Below are 18210 nucleotides of genomic sequence, written 5' to 3'. Positions count from 1 at the left end.
TTGTTTCATAAAGTTGTTAAAGTGAAAATTCAAGTTCTGGAGTTTTCTAAGTGAAAATTCGAAGTTAAGCATTTTGATCGATCGAAACTTTGGCCCAATCGATCGAAATGGAAAAGAAAAAATCCTGGAGTTTCTAGATGGTTCGATCTCTATTTGATTCTTGTTCGATCGATTGAAAAGAGCATTCGATCGATCGAAAGAACCTCTCAATCAATCGAAACTCGAAAAGTGAATTTTCTACAGAATTTTTCTGGTGACTCTTCGGAAAGGTTGAAGAGGTTTCAAGCCTTCTGAATGCTTTTATGAAACATTTTAACTCTCTATACTTGCCTTTTGATGAAATATAACCTTATGAGTATAAAATAGAGGCTTATGTTCACTTGAAAAATAGTAAGTTAGAGAGAAACACAAGAAATCCTGTGGTTATTCTCTAGAATTGCTATTTGTAGAACCTAATATCTTGGTTGTATTCTGGAGACAAATTTGCGATAACTTTTTAGCAACAATAGTGTGGGGGGCAAATATTGTCTAAGGAAAACGATATTGTGCCTCCAAGTTATTTATTTTCTATTTGTCTTTTGTGTTAACATTGTTCTTCCATTATTACTTTGTATAATATCCCCAACAGAATAGTCCCTCGTTTGTGTACATTGGAGCCATGTATCCACTATTTTGTGTGCCAAAATTATTGTTGTTATGATTATTATCTATAAGAAAACAGCTTGAGAATATATATATATATATATATATATATATATATATATATATATATATTTATATATAGGGTTGGGTTCAAGTTACACTTGGTGTAACTCTAAGTAATGTTACACCACCCAATAACTTGTTATAGAATTCATATTTTGAAAATCTCACCGTTGAATTACATGTTTTATATGTTTTTAACATTCTTGCCAATTTTCATGTCAATTAGATGTTATTTACTATTCGATCCATAAACTCATCTTTTATGCATTATTTTAAACTACAAAAATTTGAATTTAAACAATTGATTGATGACATGACTATTAATTTTTTATCACCATGAAAATTTGCAAGCATAGAGAATATATAAAGATAATATAATCTAACGGTAGATTTGTCAAAATTCGCATCCATTTAAAAAATATTGAGTTGTGTAATATTGCATTGATATATATCAATTAGTTGGGTAAATACTAAATGCATTGATTTTCATATATTAATTATTCATAGATGGTGCACTAATTATTTATATCAAATGAATTTATATTGCTATTTTGATAAATTTTATATAAAATTAACAATTGAATTGTAATATGACATTTTTTTTCCATGTTTGGTTGTTTTGGCACAAAACCATCAAAAGGTAAAAACAAATTTAGTAACACATGATATAAAAAATATTAAAAATAGTTGTATGCTTAAATTAGTAGGAAAAAATATTTGTAATAAAAAAATATAAAAGATAAAAGCAAATTTAATTATATGTAATAAAAAATGTAAAAGATTATTTTATGCTTAAATATGTAATTCCCATATGGGATTTGACTGAAGAAAATAGCACTATTATTTTTGTTTTCATTTTGTTTTAAATTTGGTAAGGAGGTGACACAAAAACTAAAGAAAATGATAAGTGTCGATTGGGTTGGAAGAAAGTTGGCTACCCATTATTGGAGGTTAGTTTGATAAGCTTAGTCAATACAACGTGGCTAATCCTATGAGGGACTTGAATTGGGTCTATTGTTCTAGTGCAATAAATCTAATATGGTCATGACATGCACCCATTTTTTACTATATGTCATCATTGCAACAGGTCTAGTGCAGACCCCAAGTACAAATTTTCTTATGGGTAACAGCACTGAGTATTGATTGGATTCGAGTTCTGGAGAGTCCAAGACATTCTGCAGGCCCATCCATGAGATATGACTGAAAGATATACTAGGCCGAAATGTCCGGGTCTCTTGTCTATTTTGTCCAAAGGTCCCTTTTTTCTTTAATGGCCTACAGATCAAACGCTCTATGAGAAGCCGAGCCCACAACGAGGCCGACCTGGTCATTGAAACTTTGAAGTATAGATCGTCTTAACTTATTTTTGGAACAGAAGATTGTTTTGCTCTTTTATGGTCGGGGTGAGATTAGGATTACAAGGTTTGAGGGGAAAAAAAAACGGTCATTTGTTTTTTAACTACAATAGAAAATTCTCCCCAAAAATCACTATTTTTTTTTTACTACAACTGAATTTTGATTTGAGTTTATTGCAACCCAAAATTGAATTTTTCTTTTCTTCTTTTTTCATTTATGATGCTGCAAGTAATCCTAAAGGTAAAGTTGATTATGAACTGAAAGATAAGACATGGAATTGGAGGTCTGCTAGATCTAATGCCTTTATAACTATTTAGAGTCAACTATTCATTGTTGAACTTAAAGATGAGAATAAAGCCTGTTGACAAGCTACTAAATCTGGGAAGTTTTCTTGTGCTGCAATACATGTCGAGATTAGAGATAACTCTAGCAAAGTTAAGTGGTGGAAGCTGCTTTGGTTCCATTTAACTATCCTGAGGCATTCATTTATTGGTTGGTTAGTTGTAATCAACAAGTTTTCCACATGAGATAGAATGGCCAAGTGGGGATACTTGGGTGATAGCTTATGTGTTTTTTTGTAGAAATTTCCACACGAGAGAGTGTTCTTTGTTGTGTGATGAGAATGCAAATTGTCATATTTTTCTCCCTTAATGTTTAGTCTATTATACTTATTTGGTGCCTAAATGTACTCATTATTCTTATATTTTGATTTAGGATGCAAATGGAGGCATTAAGTGCAAAACATAGCTAATTGGGCAATTTTGGACAGTTTCAACATTGCTTTGTAATGTGGGTATAACTCTCTCATCCGAGCTCTGATTGATATGATTCAAGATGCTATGGAACGCCAAGTCAAAGCTCTACAACTTTTATGTTTTACGTTTTGAGAAATACAGGCTGCACCAAGGTCGAAATTGGGCTTGAACTTGCTGCACCTGCTGACGTTTTGGAATGTTCCTTTGCTTGAAATTCTAATACGCAGATCTGATGTGGTTTATTTTCGGAAGTTTCCAGATCTGGCGCACGAAATTTCTAGCTGAAAGCACCACTTTCCTAGTTATATTAGGACTCTATTATACTTATTTTATATTTTTCTTTAATTAGTCAGATTTGGATGTTGTTATTTTAGAATAATATTTAGAATATTTTTAGGAGATCCGGTAGGCTTGGAAAATGGAGAATTAACGTGTATAAAGGGGGAGTAAAAATCAGACTTGAGACACGTTTCTCTCTGCCCTCTTCTCTAATTTATTCTTCAAGTTTTCATCATGGCCCTACTTGGCTAAACTTTTATACTTGGTCAAAGGAAACTGAAGCTTCGGAATAAATAAAACTGTGAGATCTAATTTGTTTTTATTGTTCAATTTATGCTTTGAATATCGGATGTTCTTTTGTGCCTATTTTCATGATTGTCTCATTTAATTACTAGAAAGCCTACTAGTTTACTAATCGTTGTAATCTACTGCTAGGTTAGATATCAAATCCGTAATTGTTTGATCCCTTTAATTTGTTAAGCAACCAAGATTTAATGATTTGCTGCGTCAGAAATTATTAGATCTTAAGAAGAACGCTCGACTAAATTAAATACAACCACTTGTGCTTGTGTTGTTTAGCTTCATTGATCTCTCTAATTCTTATGGTTGCTACTAAATTGTCTTAGGTTGTTTAGTAGTTAGGGTTTATTAGATCGCTTGTTTTCTAATTAACTACGACTAAGGAGAGATAGGAAAATAGTTCCAACAACGAATATTCAAAGTGTGAATTGATATATGCTTGCATCGATGATCAGTTATAATATTCCGATGGTGGATGTTCACTTAGACCAATGTTTGTTCTTTTGATTGAATTCGATATTTTAATTTCAGTTGTTCCTAATACTCTCCGTGGGAATGATCCTTACTCGCACTACTACATATATTTTTAGGAGTATAGGTTTTATTTTTGGTTGCCTACAACAACACACCATTGTGACAAGTCAGTAATAGTAGGAACCAATAGATTTGAATTTTTTTTTTTTTTTAAACAAAAATGCCATTATATTCATTTTCAAGAAAATGAAAACACCACAAAGTTGTATTTAGTTTTTGTATTCAAATCCTTTTTTTTTTTTTTTTTTTGGATACTTCTAATGAAAATTGAATACAAATACAAAGTCAAACAAGTTTTTTAGTGGTGAATCTCACCAAAAAAAAAAAAAAGGCTGAAAATGAATACAAAATACGCCCCTTTTTGGCTCAAACCAAACAAGCCCTTAAGTTTTAAATTCTCTAATCCCAACTAACAATTTATCCATAAATAAATAAAAAAATTGCTAGCCAGATCTTGCTGCACAAACTCAAGCTCATTCTTCACCGTGGTGAAATAATAGAAACAGTAAGTTCATTTACAGAAGGAGTTGTTGAAGATAGACCACTCGGAACCACATTACCAACAGAAAGTGCAGGTTGTCTTGGTGGTGAAAGTTCCATTGATTCACTTCCTAGAAGAGCCACCACAGTGGACATGGTAGGCCTGTCTGTAGGATCTTCTTGCACACACAAAAGTCCAATTTGAATGCATCTTTGGACTTCGGATGTCCGGCATGATTCCATCAACAAAGGGTCCACAATTTCCAAATCTTTTCCTTCATTCCATAGTCTCCATGCCTGTTAATTGTTTAATCCGTAGTATTTTATAGAAATTTTTGTTTCCCAGTTGAAATTATATGAAGTAAAATTGTCAATTAGAGAATAAAGAAATGTACATATGCAAGGAGTGTTGAGGCATGCTGTGTAAGGTAAAAGCGATTATTCCTTTTCCTGCTAATAATCTCAAGCAAGATCACACCAAAGCTGAAAACATCTGACTTTATAGAGAATAGTCCCTCCATTGCATACTCTGGAGCCATGTATCCACTGTTTTGTGTCCCAAAATTATGATTGCCATTATTATTATCAATAACAAAACAGCTACAAGGGGGGGAAAAGATATAGGAAGAAGCAACTTACTATGTTCCTACAACTCTTCTTGTGTTAGCTGTATTCTGGTTTTCACAAAAGATCCTTGCCATGCCAAAATCTGATATTTTGGCAATCATGTCATGGTCCAACAAAATATTGCTAGGTTTCAAGTCCCTGTGAACGATTTTAAGTCGGGAGTCCTCATGAAGATATAGCAGTCCTCTAGCAATCCCACCAATAATGTTATAGCATGTCTCCCAATCAAGTTGCAAGCTTCTTTTTGAATCTAAAATTCAGTACTAAACTAATGTTTAGTGCATTGACATCATGTGTAAAACTGAATTGTAGAAAACTTAAAAGCAATTGAAAATATTAGCAAGCTTATGAAACAGAATGTAGGAAGAAAAGAACGAACCAAAAATAAAGATATCAAGACTTCTGTTGGGCATGTATTCATATATGAGGACCTTTTCCTCTCCCTCTATGCCACATCCCAATAGCTTCACAAGATTCCTGTGTTGAAGTTTAGCAATTAGCATGATTTCATTCTTAAATTCCTCTAAGCCTTGCCATGACTTTCTCGACAGCCTTTTCACTGCCACTTCCTTCCCATCTGGTAGCGTACCCTGAAAGAATTCCAAAGTCAGATGCAAATGGGGCTAATGAAGCAATACAGCTACATGGAAGTAAGCACAAAAATTTGAAGTACAAAGTGTCTTACCTTGTACACGGTGCCAAATCCACCTTGCCCAAGCTTGTTTGAGTCTGAAAATTCATCTGTAGCTGATCTAATTGTAGCTAGATCGATAAAAGGTAGTTCCTCAGAGATCACCAATTCACCTTCTCGTGTGACTGCAACTGCAGTGGGGCTTGCTAACTCGTGCAATAATGCATGCTGGCTTCTCTCCTCATCTACCAAAGACAGTCTTGGTTATTAGTAAATCAGATAATTAGGATGTTTATTTAGAAAGATATATAAATTTACCTTGTTTTGTTCCCTTTTTCAATCGGCAACAAACAGCACAAGAACCAAGTAGAACCACTAGTGTTGATATACATGTAAACATTCCAACCATCCAAATTTTCAGTTTTTTCCCTGTTTTTCAATGGAAAGACTTTCTCAATATCTATTAAAAGAAAAAACACGGTACTAAATTTTCTAGCATTCAGTTCTTTTCTTTCTTTTACCATTTTTTCCCCTGACCTACCTTTCAATTCAGGTTCACCCAGAGGTATAGCTATGATTTTATTGTATGACACATCAGTCTTTCAAGTCAGGAATCATGGAAATTAGAATCATTTACAACCTTTTACATTTTATTAAGTTCAAGCTGACATATCAATTCCAAAACTAGTACTAGACTGTGTTTTTGTCTTAATAGCAGGGGTAAGGATAACAGATTCTCAACATATTCCAATCAATGTCATCTAGTAGTTATGTGTGTAATGTCAAATATGCATTGCACAAAAGACATATATAGGCTTTTTCTCGAAGCAACAATGATACATGACGAATTTCATAACGTTTTTCACAACTTGTTAAGGTGGCAAACTATAATTAATGTAACATCACTTTCACATGGGATGAGCATTGACATCATTTTTATTGTACATCAATCACAACATGTCATCTTCACAGACTTGCAGTTGTGAAAAATGTAGTGTTAGTAGATTTATTGTTCTCAAAGTGTTAATGTAAAAAGGAAATTGTCAGACAAGTGACGGAATTCTTTCATTGTGCTGACCAATTTAAGAATTTCAAAAACATGATTACCAGGAAAGTTTGTTGGGAGAAACCTGATCCGGGATGGATGAAACTTAACACAGTTGGAGCCTCCAATTCTTTGCTGGGCATAGCAGGGGGAGGGGGTCTGTTAAGAGATGACGCAGGGAAATGGGTTGTGGGTTTTGCCAGGAAAATTGGGAAAGCAGATAGCTTCTTGGCTGAGCTTTGGGCACTCAGGGACGGATTGTTGTTGTGCCAACAGATGAATTTGACTGCTATTATTATAGAACTAGATGCTAAAACCATAGTTGATGCGCTTACTAACCCGACCTACTCTAACTCTATTGTTTCTGCCCTCTTTGATGACTGCAGGTAATTGGTTACTAGTTTCTCCCAGCACCGCATCAGACACGTCTACCTCGAGGCCAACAGCTGCGCGGATCGCTTAGCTAATTTAGGATGTTCACAAGTTTCGGACTTTATTTTGTTCCCTAGTCCGCCTGTGGACCTTTTGAATGTGTTTGAGGCTGATAGTCAAGGGTTGTACTCTAACAGGCTTTGTCCTGAACCTCTTTTTTCTTCCTAGTTTAAATGCATATTCCACTTAACCAAAAAAAATGTGTTAATGTAATGCACTGATAGAAAATAAATTATCAAAGATTGAATGACCTTACCTTTGGAACTTGGGTAAGTTACTAGAACGCTCGAGGAACTATAGAATCTGTACAGCTGATACCTCACATTACAATTCCTACTAACAACAATTCCACCTTCACGAGAATAGCAGCAAGCCTTCAAATCGCCTATAGCAGATTCCAGACAATTATAACAGAATACATCAGTAATGTCCCTAGTACACTGTACTAAACCATAAATTGTTCTGTTCTTAGAAAATTGAATTTCCCCAGTTGCAAACATGCGCTTATTAGAAGGATTGAGTGCTGCCTCATTTGAAAGGAGATCCATTAAATGCTTCAAAACCTTATTAAAATGAACCGGGTCCTCATTTGATATAGTTTTCTCCCTGTTATTCCTGTCAGGATACTTCCCAGCATAAACCATAATTGGGAATGGCTGGTAGGAATAGCGAACTTGACAAAGTTCTAGATATAGTACCGCTTCTTCGTTCTTGCACTGCAAGATTTCTTTGCTAGCAGTCTCAATACAAGTTTTACAAGCTGTGGAGTTGATATCCCCTCTACAAAGTGCTTCACCATAGACTTTGTTAGTATCTCCAAAAGAGGTGCTGTTGAAACCTGTTACTGAAGTTCTGGAAGGCAATAACCCAAGAAGTTGCCTGAGGTTGTTTTCAAATGGGCTGTTCTGTGTGTAATTTTGGAAATCATTTGAACAAAAAAGAAAGAGACAATCTTCAGCAGCAACAATTTTGGGCATGTACAGTGGTATAATGAAGAAAAGCATAGCTGAAAGTGCACCTTTGTCCATCTTCCTAATTTGATAACAAATTGGATCAGCTGAAGACACTAAAGATGGAAAAAAGAAATGTGCAGAGATTTCTAGCTTACGAGGTCCTATAATGTTGCATGACTTTCCATGTTTGACAACAATCAATGTGTGGTCCAAAAAGGCTGCGTGACATTCCATGATTGACAACAATGTGTTGGCAGAATTTTCTATGCGGTTAAAGTATTAACCATCACTCAGAAGCTGCCGTGCTCAAAGAGGGAATCTTGACTGGAAAATAGTTGGGTCTTTTTTGTTTTTTCTTATTTATGTTTTGAAGAATCAAACCAGTTGGGTCTTGGGCGTACTAAATTGTATGCAAGTTGTTGATAGTGACCGTGAAGACACCAATAGTCTATGTGGTGTGCTTGTATAGTCTATATGGTATGTCAAAATATATCAGAGTTAAATAAGCAGATCAAACGTACTTTCTGTGAACGTTCTTTATATGTCAAAGTAATATAATCAAGTTCAATTTTAAAATAAAATCAACAATGACATTATATAGGACTAGCTATAAGTTATTTATTAATTTTCTTTCTATAGGCCATGCTCCAAAAAGAGAGAATTCATGCTCCATTCATGGTAGTTCTTAAGCTAGTTTCTAGGACAATATCTCCGCATGCATTTGTTGGCTTAACATAGTAAATTTATTTCTTGTAAAGTAGTTTGAGTCAGGAAAATGAGAAAACCAGAATCAAGGTTCAGCCTAATAGTATATGTTTATAGCAGAAAGCAATTGTTGTTCACATCTTTAGCATAAGACTTACATATTACAATGATCAAAAATAGGGTTTCTATACTAGAAAATTGTAGACTAACACTTGAATTAGTTTGCTTTCTTCTACAAGTAAATGGGCCTATAGCAGGTTTGGGCTTCTAAGGCCATATTATCTCTAATACCCCCATAAACTTAAGGTATAACCTTGAGTTTGTAAGGTCTTCAATGTCATGACCAGTCTGGAAACACACAAAACAAATGTCGGCATTGTGAGATATCAAACGGATCCCTCATCTCCATCATCGAGGCAAAACGCCTGAACTTGTTAAGCCATTGACTGAACAGCTGTTAGGATTTGTTTCATAGTGATCTGTGAATCTCCCCACAGAGAAAGCGGGTCGTTCAGGTCGACAAAGTGTCATAGTTTGACCTTTAAGCATTTGGACAACAGAGAACATTGTTGGCCTGTAATATGCATCTTCTTGAACACATAGCAAACCAATATGAATGTATCTCAAAAATTCGTCTGAAGAACATGAATTAGTCAATAAAGGATCCATCAACTCCAATCCTTTTCCTTCATTCCATAATTTCCATGCCTGTCATGAATCATCATCTAACAGGGTCAGCAATTGCGGCAACACCAGTAATCTTGATGAACGTATTAACAACACATGCCAGACAAACTTACATATGCTAGGAGGCTGGGAGCACGTTTTGATTGATGGAAGCCGGCATTCCTTATCCCAGTTATGATCTCAAGCAAGAGAACTCCAAAGCTATAAACATCAGACTTTATGGAATATAATCCATCCATAGCATACTCTGGAGCCATGTATCCACTGATCAATGTAATTAAATAATCGAGTGAATAAAAATATATATATATGATGAGCTTAATAAAAGACAATTACATCTTATAAAAACACATAATATTAAATAGTAAATTTCTTAAAAGAATACTTTTCTCTTTTTAAAGTTTTCCTACCAACTACCAAGTTCTAATTTGAATGGATGGTTTTGTTCAGAAAATTATTCGCTAGTAAAATTTCACCATGCATTTTCCCTTTCTGTCCTATATTTCCACCACAGAAATAAATAAATAAATAAAAATCCTTCATTTTTCCATCCCCTTTCTCCATCATTCAAGATTTATCCACAAAAAAAAAAAAAAAAAAAAAAAAAAAAAAAAAAAAAACTGAAGATCAGGAGAATAAAGGACTACTTACTATGTCCCAACTATTTTAGCAGTATTAGCTTCATGTTCATTTCCTTCAATGATTCTTGCCATCCCAAAATCTGAAATCTTTGGGTTCATGTCATTATCCAACAAAACATTGCTAGGTTTTAGGTCCCTATGAATTATTCTAAGTCGAGAATCCTCATGAAGATAAAGTAATCCCCGAGCAATTCCATTTATGATATTAATTCATCTGCTCCAATTGAGTTGCTCTCGTCTATTTGCATCTAACCATAGAAATGTAGAGAAAATACTCAAAGATTGAAAAATCACATTAGGTTTATAGATTTTTATTTTTTTGAGTTGACTGTGAACTTAATTGAAGGAAACAAACCAAAGAGAGAGAAATCTAGGCTGCTATTCAGCATGTATTCATAGATAAGCAGCTTTTCCTCCCTTTCTATGCAGAAACCTAAAAGCCTGACAAGATTTTTGTGTTGAACTTTCATAATGAGCAGAACTTCAGTGGTGAATTCCGTTGAACCTTGTTCAGAACAACCGGAAAGCCTTTTCACTGCTATTTGCTTTCCATCACTCAGTATACACTACAAAAGACGATTTCTTTTAGTCCCAATTCACTTAATGGAGAAATAGAAAGCTTGTACAATTCAGACTTCAAACACTCCCTCTATTTTCAGAAATTAAGCTGTTATTACCTTGTAAACAGTGCCAAAGCCCCCTTCTCCTAGCTTATTTGAATCACTGAAGTTGTCAGTAGCTGCACTTATGGATGCAAAATCGAAGTAAGGGAGTTCTTGATCTTGCTGGTCATTTCTTCCTTTAAAATTTTGGTGCTGAAAATCAGTGTTATGTTGATCATGAACAGTACGAAGAATAGGTCCTTGAGTTGCAATTTCATTTTTCCCTGAACAGAAATAGAATTAGACAAAAATGAGAGAGTAGATTTCAAGCAACTTTGTATCAATCACCTTACTTTTTTTGCTTTTGTTATTCATTGCAACCCAGTAAACGAAAGCTATCAGTACTACCACAAGGCTTACTGGTACAACCGTCAAGATTATGATCATCCATATTTTCCTTACACTACCTGCATTCAATTAATTATTGATCATTGTCACTTCGTAAAAAATAAATAATATGTCAAAAAGTGTTTATGGATACTTACTTTCCCCATTCGTATTCTTTGTGGATGGTAGAACTTTATAGAAGTTGTAGAACTCATAGCGCAAATAGCAACTACGACTAAAAAGTCTTGCACCAACAGAGAAATAGCAGCATGTTTGAATATCTGATATAGCCTTCTGTAGGCATGAGTTACATTGATTTGCAGACAAGTCAGTACCGCACTGCACTAGAGCATAGATTGTATCATCTTTAAAGGGTTCTTCTCGAGTAGCATACATGTTAGCCAGAGGATCAAAAGCTGCCTTTTGCGCAAGGTTACTCAATACATTGTTTACAACACCTTTGAATAATTGTGGCTCTGAAATGTTCTTTTCATTTTGTTTGGGAATGTTTCCTGTAAGATCCAATTGGCCAAAGAAATTTTGATTCGAGTAGCGAAATTGGCAAAGTTCCTCCCCTACAAATGCTTCCTTACTGTTTGGACAGAGCTTCACAATATCTGTTTTTGCAAGGCTTACACAGCTCTGACAGTCGTTTCCATTTACGTAGTTGAAGCACATATACAGTCCATAAACTCTATCTGGGTCGTTTCCAGAAGAAGTGTTGTAGAACTTAGTAAAAGAAGAATTTGAAGATAAAGAAAAGAAGAGATCTTCTTTGAGGTTATTTTCAAAAGGACTACCCGCCGTGTAATTACTAGTGCTTGAACAAAGCTCATCAGGAGGATCATTAAGAGGGTCAGCACAAGCAAGTTTATAAATGAGAGCTAGAAAAGAACAAAGCTTAAGCAATTGAATCATTCTTGAAAGCAAACTTTGCATTCTTACTACTACCAAAATGAAAATGGCCGAGTCTCTCGAAATGGACCCTATCCTGTTTCACCTTAGGCCTTATAATATATTTTTGTCATTATTTTATACGAAAAATCATGGAGTCACTAAAATTGATACATAATTTCTTGGAAGAATTTTCAAAATTTCTGTATTAATCATTTCCTAGATTTTTCCACTGAGCACATTGTGGAAATAATTTTTGTTTGACTGAGAAATTCAAAGAAATATTAGAGCTCACCTGCTCAAGTGGGGAAAGACTCAAGGGAGAGAATTAGAGCCATAATTGGAAGTGACTAAAAACAAAGAAACATCTCGTAATTATGAAGGAATCCTGATAAGAATAGGTATAAATCATTATCTTGTTCATTTGCTATGAAACCCCGGTCCATCTATAGTACTTGTTAAGCAAGTTAATTTTACATTTAGAGCATGTTTGAGAACAACTTATTTAGTTGAAATTAAAAAATTTTTGATGAAAGAACTGTAGATAAAACTAAAAGGTAGCTCACATAATACAGTGGAACTCATGAATAGTAGTAAAAATAAATTAAATAGTAAAAAAAAAAAAATTTGGCTTTTTAAGCTAATGCTAAATGCAACCTTAATCATATTGCAATTCTTAAATAATGGGCCAATATGGGAGCATACCATTCACTGAGATGGGAAAAGTTATACCCTATATTGAGTAGATGCTTCTCCTCTCTCACAATTGGTGGGTCTCACTCCTTAGTGGAATCCACTAATTGTGAGAGAGAGAGAGAGAGGAAACATATACATAACGTAAGGTATATTTTTCCCTAAGAGCATCCACTATCCACATTAGTGGATGCAAAATCATGTAAAACACAACTTTTACACATTTTGTCTCAAAAATGCTCACAATAGTACTTCTAAAATTGTGTATATCTCTATACAAGCTACAGTAACCGTGTAAATATAAACGGTTGCTATAGCTCGTCCATTTATTATTTTACTCCCGTTCACTCCTTTTTTTCTCACTCTTCTCTGGGCTCAACAAACTCAGTAACTTCTCATCTTCTTCTTTTTTCTCAGATGCACACAAACACACCTACACACAAACACATCTACACAGACAAATCAACACAGAGATACACTTGCTCCAAAAAAAAAAAAAAACACAAAGATACACAAACACACCCACACACAAACAAACCCAAATGAACAAACAACAAAGAGATAGATTGGTGCTTATCGGAACGATTGGTGCTTGACTAGAACGATCAGAGCTCGTGAGTCTCGCCTGATTGGAGCTCGTGGGTATGGGTCTTGCCTAATCGGAGCCTGATCGAAGCTAGGGAGATACACTAACTAATCAGTGCTTGTGGATCGGAGCTAGGGAGATCGATGCTTGTGGATCGGAGCTAGGGAGATCGGTGCTTGCCTGATTGGAGCTATGGATCGGAGCTTGTGACTGAGATGGTGTGGATTTAGACCGAGAGGGAGAGTTGATTTAGAAATGGGTATAGAGGTAGAGAGATGGGTATAAAGAGAGAGTAACAAATTAGAAAAAAATGGATAGTGAGAGAGAGAGCGTATGTATAGGGGTTAGTTGAGGGAAATAATAAAAAAATTGAGAAAATTGATTATATAAATAAAAGATGTGATAGAATAGATGGACTGACGTGGATATTTTGTAAAAATGGATGTGTAAAATAAAAAAAGTAAATTTTTAATATAAAAATAGATGTGTAAAATACACTAACTGATGTGGTTGCTTTACTTGGACCTAGTGAACATTCACCAGTACAACAAAAGGAAAAGTCTTGTCGTGTTTCGCTAAATGCAAACAATGATTGATAGGAAGTAATAAATACTGGGGTGTGGCATTGGACACAAACCGTGTCCTAAATACTGATATCGAAGGGGAGGGCTTTCTGTAGGCACTCATTTTTAGGTAGTGGTGCTCAACTGTCAACCATTAAAAAATAGGTTAATTTGAGTTTAGTTCAATGTACCTCATGCCTGCAGCTTCGCTGGAGGAACTATTCAACCTTACCTAGTATGAATTTAGTAATTTTTGAAAAAAGTTTTGTTTTTTTGCTTTTTTTTCTCAACCTTTTAGCAAATAATCTATATTTTAGTATTTTTTAAATAAATTATCTTTTTCTTATAAAAAAAATATAAATTAGCTTTTAAATTTTTGTAACACATTTAACGAAGAATCATTCTTGAAAGCATACTTTGCATTCTTAGAGCATTCACATTAGCTCTTGGATAATTGTGTATAAATGTGTAAAATGCACATTTTAGCTACTTTTACACATTTTGAACCAAAAAATACTCCACATCAGTCCGTTTAAAAATATGTAAAATCGTCCAAATTTTTCAACGAGCTACAGTACCTGTGTAAATTTACACGGTCACTGTAGCCCGTGTATTTAGTTTTTTAAAGTTTTTTCTCTCTCCTCTCCACTGTCTCTCACCTCCCTCTCTGTGCTCTCTCTTTCTCTCACAAAAAACCCACAAAAACCTTTCATCCTCAGTTCTCTCTCCCTCTCTCACATCTCTCTCTCTCGTTCAAAGCATGCCACCGGAGTTCACAACGTGGCGAGATCGGCACTGTGGGTCACAGCGTGGTGAGATCGGCGCGTGGCGTGGTCTCGATGGTGGCGGTGTGGGTTTGGGTCGATGATCGATGGCGGCAACGTGGGGAGGTCTCGATGGTGGTTTAATCTGAGTTTATGGTGTGGGTTGGTCTTGGTTTGTGTGGGTTTGCTTGGTCTGGGTTGATTTGGGTTGTGGGTTGATCTGGGTATGTGTGGAGGCGTGGAGACGATGGCGTTTGATCGGCGTTGATTTTTCTTTGTGTGGGTTGATCGGTGTTGGTTGATCTAAAGTTGAATCTGATTTTTCGTGTGGGTTGATCGGATTTTTCTTTGATTTCTAATGATTTTTCGTGTGGGTTGATCGGTATGTGTGGGTTGATCTGATTTTTGTTTGGTTTCTAATGATGGTGGTGATGGTGGCTGGGTGGTGATGGTGGCTGTGGGTTTGTGAGAAAGAGGGGCAGTGAGGGAGTGAATAATAAAAATTAGTAAAATAATGAATATTTTAATAAATAAATGTGTAAAATAGATAAACTGATGTGAGTGATTTGTAAAAGTGGATGTGTAAAATAGAAAAAGTAGGTTTTTTCGTGTAAAATAGACAAAAAATTTAGAAGAACTGATGTGAATGCTCTTAATACTACCAAAATGAAAATGGCCAAGTCTCTCAAATCATGGAGTCACTATTGTTGATACATAATTTCTTGGAAGAATTCTTAGGCCAAAATTTCTGTATCAATCAATTTCCTAGATTTTTCCTCAGAGCACATTGTGGGAATATTTTTTGTTTGACTGAGGAATTCAAAGGAATATTAGAATTTGTATTTTGTAGCTTGCGGGATTGTGGATAACATGATTTGCCAAGTCCAAACACTTGCAGACCGTAAAAGTAGTTTTCAGAAGGACGTTGGTTTTCAAAATTCAAATGCTTTATGATTTGAGAGAAAGATCAATGATGCCACTCCATCGCTCGATCAAATGAACTTTTTTTTTTTTAATATATTTTTCTTAACTTCATTGATTGGCTAAAAAGCTCAAGTATATATAGAAACAAACACAGACGCAAAGAAGAGAATTAGAGTCACAATTGAAAGTGACTAAAAACAAAGAAACATCTCATAATTATGAAGGAATCCTGAGCAGAGTAGGTATAAATCATTATCTTGTTCATTTGCTATGAAACGCTGGTCCATCTATTGTGCTTATTAAGCAAGTTAATGTTACATTTAATCATACTGCAATTCTTGAGTAACGGGCCAATATGTGGGCATACCATCCACTTAGGTGGGAGAAGTTATACCTTGCATTGGGTATATACTTCTTCTCTCTCACAATTGATGAGTCTCACTCTTTAGTGGAACCCACCAATTGTGAGAGAGAAAACATATACCAAGTGTAAAGTATATTTTTCCCAGAGAACATTCGCTAATCTATATATATATATAAAACCGAAACCTTTGAAACTCTCACAATTTTCCACGTCAGCAAAATATTTAAATAAAATTATTTTTGTTTAGTCCAAACTTAACAAGAAATAAAACTCTATCTCTCTAACAAGTCCAACTTAAACTCAAACTCATTATTATTATTATTTTTAAACAAAATTATTTTAACCAAAACTTAACAATGAGTGAAACTCTACCTCTCTCTAATAAGTCCAACTTAAACTCAAACTCAAATGTTGATAATATTTATAAAAAAAAAAAGAAAAAAAAAAGACTCACTTTCTCAAAAAATAAAAAAATAAAAAAAAATAATTCGATTCTTTCTCCCTAAAACAATTCAACTCTCTTTGGAAGGCACTCTTTTATTCGACTCTCTCTTTCAACCCAATAACCAATATCCTTCTTTCTCAGCCTTCCAACCATCCGTTGTCACTACCTTCAATCCCACAAAAACATAGGTGAGCACATCTCCCAGAAATCGAATCGCAAGTTGATTCATGTAATTTTGTAATTATTCTTTCGTATTTTGTGCTTTTGGGTTGCAGAATTTGTAATTTTGAAATTTGAATACAATTGAAATTTATTTTTTTGGGTGCAGCACATCACGCTTAGGAATCCTAATTTACTTAGGTTTGGAAACCCCTTTTTTTTTTTGGTTATTTGTTGCGTTAACCCATAGCCAGAGTTGTTAAACCGATTCAACATAAACGATAAGCCTATTAAGAAGTAGAAGTACCAATCCCACGGGTACACTTCCTATTTGGTTTCTTTTCCTAGATGCAAATCTAATTCAACTTTCTTCTTTGTATAATGAATTTTATGTCGAATTTGTTTATATTGTTATTATTAATAAAATTTCAATTCAACATATGTGGATATTTGTTTATATTGTTATTAATGAATTTTATCTTTTATTTCGAATTTTTTATTTGCTTTCATATATGTTTGAGATTTTCTTTCTACCTTATTCTTTTGTTATGTTTGGAATTGATTTTCTTTTGAGTATTTGGGTTATTCTCCATATTTATATTGACATTGTTTCATGGGTTTGGTTTTTGGGTTGAAATTTTTACTAATTATTTTTTTATATTGTACATGGAAAATAAAGCATCTCTATTTTTTTGGAGAAAAATCAAAGCTGCAACCTATGTCTTCCAGCATAGGGAAAGTTTTAAGTCTTAGGGTTTTGGTATTTGCGTCTCAGTAAGTTGATCTTAATTCTTCACTTAAAATGCTTTTTATTTAGGTTCATGTGATTTTTTTTTCTTATTAAAAGCTATGATTTTTGGTTGATTAATTATTTGTTTGGATTAATTTCAATTAATTGTTTGTTTGGATTCAACATAAAAGATAATAGAATTAGGTATTATAATTTTGATATTCTTCCATGTTTTGAATTGTCTATATTGTTATTACTACGAGAAAGTCATATTGTTACTCAAATTTGAAACTTGGTGTGTCTTCCTCATATCATGGTCTTTGTTTATATATTTGCAGTTTATATTTGTTTTGAGTGTGTGAATATATAACTATTGGGAGTTTTGCTTTATTAATTTAAGAATTGTAAATTACTTTGTAAGTTTCGGTAATTATGCATTTGCAACTCAATAACGTTCAATGTTAGACAACACTTCTAAACTATGGAAAAGTATAGAAGTTAAATATTTCTTTATTTTTTTTCAAAGTCATTAGTTGTTCCGTGCATCACACGGGTTAGCGACTAGTCTATATATAAATATAAAACCGAAGCTTTTGAAGCTCCCACAATTTTCCATGTCAGCATTTAATTTAATTTTTTTTCTATTTTTTAAATTTGATTTTAAAAAGAAATCTAATTTCTGCCCACCAAATACACGTTAGAAAACCCAATGCCTCTTTAAAACCAAAAAACAAAAAATTCTCTCCTCTTTCTCACACGCTAACATCTCCTTTCCCTAAACCTAAAACTCACCATTTCCTTCCTCCAAAATCAAAACCCAAAACTCAGATTCTCCCACCGTCGCCGCCGCCACCACAGATTGCCGCCACCATGGATTGCCGCCCTCCAAGTCTCTCGCAACTTTCATTGTCAGATGAGTAAAAATTTGAAGTTAGAGTTCCAAATTTCATCAAAGTAAAGATTCTAATA

At 34.3% G+C, this 18210-nt stretch overlaps 2 protein-coding genes across 4 annotated transcripts; both read right to left on the bottom strand.

The window, feature by feature from the left end:
- Nucleotides 1–4251: 4251 nt before the first annotated feature.
- LOC126727205 (cysteine-rich receptor-like protein kinase 10) lies at nucleotides 4252–10445 on the bottom strand. Of its 3 annotated transcripts, none has more exons than XM_050432768.1 (7): nucleotides 7401–8219; nucleotides 5986–6096; nucleotides 5722–5912; nucleotides 5416–5626; nucleotides 5049–5286; nucleotides 4805–4955; nucleotides 4252–4706 (listed from the first exon to the last, which is right to left on the bottom strand). In XM_050432768.1, the coding sequence occupies exons 1-7, from the start codon at nucleotides 8170–8172 to the stop codon at nucleotides 4410–4412; spliced, it is 1971 nt and encodes a 656-aa protein (XP_050288725.1). In that variant the 5' UTR covers nucleotides 8173–8219; the 3' UTR covers nucleotides 4252–4409. The 3 variants fall into 3 exon arrangements, with proteins under 3 accessions (XP_050288725.1, XP_050288726.1, XP_050288727.1); XM_050432769.1 differs by lacking the exon at nucleotides 7401–8219 and adding an exon at nucleotides 6798–7293; XM_050432770.1 differs by lacking the exons at nucleotides 5049–5286; nucleotides 5416–5626; nucleotides 5722–5912; nucleotides 5986–6096; nucleotides 7401–8219 and adding an exon at nucleotides 10141–10445.
- On the bottom strand, nucleotides 10341–18148 carry LOC126728750 (cysteine-rich receptor-like protein kinase 10). The gene is made up of 5 exons (XM_050434536.1): nucleotides 18034–18148; nucleotides 11278–12003; nucleotides 10808–11016; nucleotides 10486–10696; nucleotides 10341–10378 (listed from the first exon to the last, which is right to left on the bottom strand). Exons 1-5 carry the CDS (start codon nucleotides 18146–18148, stop codon nucleotides 10341–10343), a joined length of 1299 nt encoding a protein of 432 aa, XP_050290493.1.
- Between the last annotated feature and the right edge of the window lie 62 nt (nucleotides 18149–18210).

The sequence above is a fragment of the Quercus robur genome, chromosome 5, assembly GCF_932294415.1.
Source record: "Quercus robur chromosome 5, dhQueRobu3.1, whole genome shotgun sequence".
NCBI classification, from domain to species: domain Eukaryota; kingdom Viridiplantae; phylum Streptophyta; class Magnoliopsida; order Fagales; family Fagaceae; genus Quercus; species Quercus robur.
The sequence above is the reverse complement of the archived record's forward strand: the minus strand, read 5'-3'. Positions and strand labels throughout refer to the sequence as shown.

Coding starts and splice junctions, on each gene's coding strand:
- LOC126727205 (XM_050432768.1), bottom strand. CDS start 8,172: ATGGACAAAGGTGCACTTTCAGCTATGCTTTTCTTCATTATACCACTG. Junction 6,097..7,400: donor AACTTACCCAAGTTCCAAAG/GTAAGGTCATTC, acceptor ATTGAAAAACAG/GGAAAAAACTGAAAATTTGG. Junction 5,627..5,721: donor GATTTGGCACCGTGTACAAG/GTAAGACACTTT, acceptor GAATTCTTTCAG/GGTACGCTACCAGATGGGAA.
- LOC126728750 (XM_050434536.1), bottom strand. CDS start 18,148: ATGAAAGTTGCGAGAGACTTGGAGGGCGGCAATCCATGGTGGCGGCAA. Junction 11,017..11,277: donor AAAGAATACGAATGGGGAAA/GTAAGTATCCAT, acceptor ATTTCTGTTCAG/GGAAAAATGAAATTGCAACT. Junction 10,379..10,485: donor CCTAGATTTCTCTCTCTTTG/GTTTGTTTCCTT, acceptor TTCTATGGTTAG/ATGCAAATAGACGAGAGCAA.